Source organism: Mesoplodon bidens, assembly GCF_964165515.1.
Source record: "Mesoplodon bidens genome assembly, chromosome: 4".
Classification (NCBI taxonomy): domain Eukaryota; kingdom Metazoa; phylum Chordata; class Mammalia; order Artiodactyla; family Ziphiidae; genus Mesoplodon; species Mesoplodon bidens.
Window position 1 is genome coordinate 37,813,719 of NC_138160.1, and position 6,000 is coordinate 37,819,718.

The window sequence follows — 6,000 nt, forward strand, 5'->3', positions numbered from 1 at the left end:
AGTTCATTAAAAAATGAAGAAATGAACTGGAGTAAGGCTTTTCGCTCTAAACTGGGTAGTAAAACTGTAGAGGGAAAATGCATGCAATGGCGTTTCCTTCATTGTATAAGGCACAATTCTTCTTTTAAGTTCTGTGCTTAAACATCATTTTGAAAACACCTGTTTTTAAAGAATGGTGCATGCCTTTCGGTAATAGATTACTAAAATACTCAAGACCTAGAGATTGGTGTCTCTGAATTCTCATACTTCAGTATTGGCATGTGATTTCTTCCAACTGTTTTCTTGAGTTTCTTGTAGTAGATGGTTATAAATCAGGTTTATAAATAGGAAACTCTCTGTAATTGTGCATTTTTAATGGATTTATGATAAATCCATCAAAGTGGAGGGTCCATATGGTAGGAATGTAGTAAAGGTAACAGGACAGTGTCATGTAAACATTAAATAGTGCCTTCCACCTTCATAAATCCTCGATCCTCATGATTAAATGCTGCCAGTTATAAATTATGCAACCAAATTCTAGAAACAACCACAACTTAAATAAGACACCAGTGGAAGCCATAAGTTGTATGTAGGTTTTCTTCCCAGAAAACTGTTGTATATTTATTAGGAGATAATATTCAAGTCCTTATTTTCCTCAAAATTATTTTCTTATTTAACTTCCTAAAATAAGCTCTAGTCCTGATTAAAAAGTAATAATGTAAACCTTATTTACAAGACAATAATCAGTCATTTCTATGTGGTGAAATACCTTTTTGATTTGCGGGGTCATTCTAAAGCTTTAGGTCTCTAAGTTTTGCTCCTTTTAGAGTCATACATCAGGAGTTTCTTCAACAGCCCAATTTCACACTTGTACTTACAATCAAATTGTTTTATTACATGTGGGAACAATTAAACATTTGGCCCTCAGCTGTAAACAATTACTATATACAATGATATTCATGGATTTTTCTTAGTCATGTATTCCTAATGCCTTCTGTGAGATGGATGTATGTGTACGTTGTGTGTCCATGAGCAGTTATATTCTCAAATATAATATCAAAAGAGAGATTTCACCTAGAGAATGCACTAACATTGTCTGATAACATGCAGACACCTGCAATGGTAACTTTAACATACTCACTCTGTGCCACTGTCATTTTGCTACTCTTCCAATTTCCTTCTGATGAATAGTTGGTGTGCATAGAAAAAAGCAATTAAGGATCTGGATAATTTGGTTTTTAGAGTTTTGTGGTGTCTAATTCTGATATATTGACATCAATGTTGTCAGTAGTAGCGAGGTAGAAGAAATAAGTAATGGTAAAACCAAATCGACTTGGGCTTGAATCTGGCTCTGTCAATTTCTAGTTGAATGACCTTGGGTAATTTACTTTTTTTTCAGGGTTAGTTTTCATATTTGAAAAATGTGGATAGTCCTATCTAAATCACAGAACTATTATGAGTGTTAAATGAGGTATATATTTAAAGAAATAGGGCACATACTGCATACTCAGTGCACACTGATTTCTCTAATGTCTCACATACTCCTTTCCTGAAGACTCATAAGCACTGTGGCTTTCCATTTTGAGAGTATCTATCCTTGGCTCTCTCAAGTTTAGGGATACATTTTCTTTTCACTAGACTCCCCTTTTCTATAAGTGACAATCAGGGGAGTAGCCCACAGCTGTTTTACTCACATCCAGAAATAAGTCCACCGGTTCCAGTTGCACGGGTACCTAACAGCTGTATCCAGCCTTTCTAGTAGGCCAGAACTGGAGCCGAGTGGTAATGTTTCAAGGGCAAAGCTCTAGATGTAAAGAATGATATAACAAACCTAAATGAGCCCGAGCATATCTAGTGACAGATACGCCACAGCTATTCTAAATTATTCAAGCTTTCTCAGACTTCTAGCAGGAGAAACATAATTCATCACTGCTCCCTTTATTCTACTCTCATATAATGGCAAAGGAGGAAACAAAAAATACCCCACCCCTAAAAATTTATAATAATCACTCAAAATGAAGCAGAGTTTCTCTAGCACATGTAATATTTTTAGAACCATCCAATTTCTGGGAACCAACTTTGGAGGTAGAAGTTAAAAATGATTTTTCAGTGCTCATGGGTGATTTCCTTACTTCTCTTTTGTTAACATTTTGCTGGCAAAAAGCCAGTAAAACAGTTGTTTAATTACCCAGGACCATCACAAACATGTATCCTCTTAGATAAGCTGTTACTGTATTTTAACAGCAGTAATACTAGGGTCAAAAGTAACAAAGAAAATTAAGCTTCAAATAAGCAAACCTTAAAAGAACAGCTTTGTGTATTGAGAATAATTAATAAGTTGTTTAGGAAAATGTTACTGAAATGTGGTTTTTGGACAAGGAACTGACACTCTTCAGAGGTTAGATACCCTAATATTTAACAGGCTACCATTTGGTGCGCTGGCTGGCTGGTTACCCTGTAGGCATAGCAAAAGTTTGTTCTCATGTAATTATGCAACATTTAGACAATATCTTAATGATACCATGTAGTTCAGCTGAATCAGTCCAGCTGGAAATTGTAGCAGCATTCTTATTACCCAGCCACATGTGAAATGAAAGCTGTTTCAACCTCTACTATTCACTTGCTATGTCTTGATACAGATGTTCTTGGAAAACCTAAATTATTTATGGTTTGACATTATTTAACATAGCAAGCTCCACCCCTTTCATTTTCAACTATTGATTAGGATTGCATTACTATATAAGATATTATAATTTTAACAGGGACTATTAGTTATCATTTATCACATGGAAGATGTATTCGTATATTTTAGACAGTTAGGATGAAAATTTTCCACACTTGTTTTTACATGATAAAAATCATATACTTTTCTCTTTGCAGGTAATTCTTACTGTAAAAAGATATTTTAATGTGTACACTGGAAACCATTTACTAAATGGTTAATCACACAGTGATCATTATTTTAGAAAATAGTAATTTAAGTTGCATAAACTACTATAGATTGCTCCTTACATCACATGATAAAGACACTTAAAATACAGCAATAACAAAGTCAAGTTAGTGTAAAAAAAAATTTGCTCAAGGTTAACACTCTGAAATTTTATTATATTTCTTTGAGTTATTTCCATGAACTAAAAATACAAAGAATTTCAGTCCCTGTGAATTTTTTTTTTAACTCCAGCTCACTCTTCAGTAAGTGTTTGGGCCACTTCTTCCCCATCATCCTACCTGGATGATATCACAACTATTTTGTTTTAGAAGTGAATAAAAGTATTAAAATTTTAAATTAATAACCATAACATCTATACATAATATCTAATAAATTCAGGTAACAAATTACTTTGGAGCAAAAAAAATGACATTATTTCAGCCACTTCTTATGAATAAGAATGGAAAAAATATAGGTAATGGACTATAGGTACATCTCTGGTAGTAAACATCAAATGGAATACTTTTAAACACACAAATCTTTTTTATTACTTGTAAACATATTGTTAATTTTAGTAAATGGAACTAGCAGCTGAGGAGGAACAGAAGTTAATGTTGAAGGTATGTGCGTCCCCAAATAAGAAAAATGTCTTATTTCTTGTAAATCTTTATTTTTAAAAGATAATGCTAAGTTCTGGTTAACTGTCTTTCCCATTAATACCAGATACTTTCTGGGCTAAGGAATCATGAAGTATATGACTCACATATTTAAGTTAGCTAGCAAATATATGCTTGGAATTCCCAAACAACTGACAAAAAAAAAAAATCCTTTGAAAAGGTGACTTGGAACTACCATTGAGATAATACTAAATGGTCATTAAAGATGTTTAAATGTTATTGTCTAGTGTCTTCAGTGTGCCATTACATAGCCTCAGGGATCCTTTCAAATTGCAATCAATAGGGGATGAATAAGTCTCACCACTTGAAAGTAAGCAGGAAAGGAAGCCAACAGAGTAATCTGGCTTTGCTGGACTGATTCAGGAAGAGACACAATGTTCACTCCTCCTCTTCTAGTTCTCCCTCCCCCTACCCAACCCACATCCCTACAAGAAAGAAAGAAGAGAAAGAGCTAAAGAAGGAAAGAGGGAGGGAGAAAAGAAAAAGGCAAGAAATCCAAGGATGGGGCATAATTTGTACTGAGGTGAAAACCTCATCCTATGGGATAAACCAACACCATGGAAACAGACTTATGACTTTTACTTTGAAAATAAAAGAATGACAATGAAATTTGTGTGAGGTCTGTGTGACTCCAGTCCCAGATGTTTACAGTGCTGTAGTACTATGGCTCTGCAATATGAGAGGTTTGAGAAGAAACGAGTACAACAGGACACCACAAAGCAGCGCATATGCTATTGACAATGCAGACTTGAGCATCATGTTACCAAGAGAGAAGGCAGGCAGAAGACAAATAGCAGCGGTGGTGCCTGAAAAGCTAACTTCATGGACTGCAATCACTCAAACCAACATGAGGGACCAAAAAAAAAAAAAAAATCAAAACCAGAAAAATGCTTTTGCTCCTATCTAGACGGGTGGTAGGGTAAAGGGATGGGGGTGGGGGAGAGTGAAATTGACTTTTCTTTCTTAAATAAAGTTCCCATAAAGTCCCTATAATTGACAGCGGATAATTATTTTCAGCTTGAGGAAACTGTCCTGAAACTCTTAATAAGATTGCCAGCCAAAAGAACAAAATGTGTTTACTTGAGCCATTTCCAGAAGGGAGGGAAAGGAGACCTTGGGATGAGGTGGGGAAGGGCGATGGAGACAGAGAGGGGCACCTATGCACTGCAACAACTCCTGGGCGCCCTGCGTGGTCCCGCGAGTGACAAGCCAGAGAGACGGGGCGGACAGGGTGGCAAAGAGCCTGGCGGGGGGGGAATCGCGCTGCGGGGAGGGGGTTAGGCGGCGCAATGTATACACCCGGGGAGGGGGGTGATATAGTGTGAAAGTATTCCACTTAATCATTTTACAGGAGTTGGGGACGTAAATATTTAGCTGGCCACATCTGGAACAGATTCCCCCCCCCGTGGGGTGGGGTGGATAATTGGAAGGAGGGGAGGGCGCATTTGTTACTTACTGTACGGGCAGTTCTCCTTCTTGGTACCGCTGACCTTCCCGTTCTCAATCTTGAGAAAGTACTTGGTGAAAGAGAAGAGCTTTCTCCAGCGGACATCTCCTTGGAGGTGATTGTAGCTCCGCACATGCCTCCCCGCACTGGAAGGAGAGGAGAAGGACGAGGAGGACGAGGAAGAAGAGGAGTTGGTGGCCTCTGGTGACACCATGCCCTGACCAAGGGCTTGGCAGGTGACAGGGACGGAAGACACTAAGAACAGCAACAAGAAGCAGCAGCAGCAGCCGGGCAGGTGGGGAAAGGCTGAGGCACAATGTGTCAGTATCCATTTCCACATTGTACTGAAACTCTCGGCACTGGAAATTGTCTCATCAGAAGGAACATACTGGAACGGTAAGACCTGGTGCGAGGCAAGGAGACAGCTGGAGGTGGCGGCCGCTGGTTAGCTCCCTCTGGGCTCGGATCTGGCCAGAAGTGAAAGCACCAACATCCATAACTCCTCGGAAGGGCCGGCTGCCTCTTCTCGCCCCTTTCTCGGATCCGCTGCCGCGCGCCCCTCAGTCTCCCGGCGAATGTGGACGTGGGTGGCCGCAGTAGCAGGAGCTGGTGGTGGCCGTCGTGGTGTGGGTAACCCTCGATCCTCGCTGCCCCGGGACTTACTTTGTTCTCTTCTTCACTCCTTTCTTCACCATGTTAGATGCAGAAAAAGGTCTGAAAAACAGATGACAGCACGGTGAACAAAACCCAAAGGGGCTGGGGTGGGAGGCTGGGGGAGGTATCTGCGCCCTTCTGCGGTTGGCACCTTCTGCTCCCTCTCCGCACAGCCCCAGCTTGCCGGCCAGTTCTAAAAGTGAGTCCCTCTGAGTTGTCAGAACTGGAGTCAGCTGCCCGGTCGCCGCTGTTCTCTTCCCCCGCTTGCTTTCTCTTTTTGGTGGTGCCTGTTGATTTGAAGCCTCCAGAAAGTC

The 6,000-nt window shown here is 39.8% G+C and overlaps 1 protein-coding gene across 1 annotated transcript in view; it reads right to left on the reverse strand.

Moving 5' to 3' along the window:
• FGF10 (fibroblast growth factor 10) overlaps positions 1-5,372 on the reverse strand; it is a gene marked incomplete at both ends in the record, with an annotated part of 80,983 nt that extends 75,611 nt beyond the window's left edge. Inside the window, one exon of the mRNA XM_081230804.1 lies at positions 5,042-5,372. Within this exon, the coding sequence (XP_081086930.1) occupies positions 5,042-5,372 (331 nt within the window). The remainder of the gene's footprint in view (positions 1-5,041) is intronic.
• Positions 5,373-6,000: the final 628 nt, after the last annotated feature.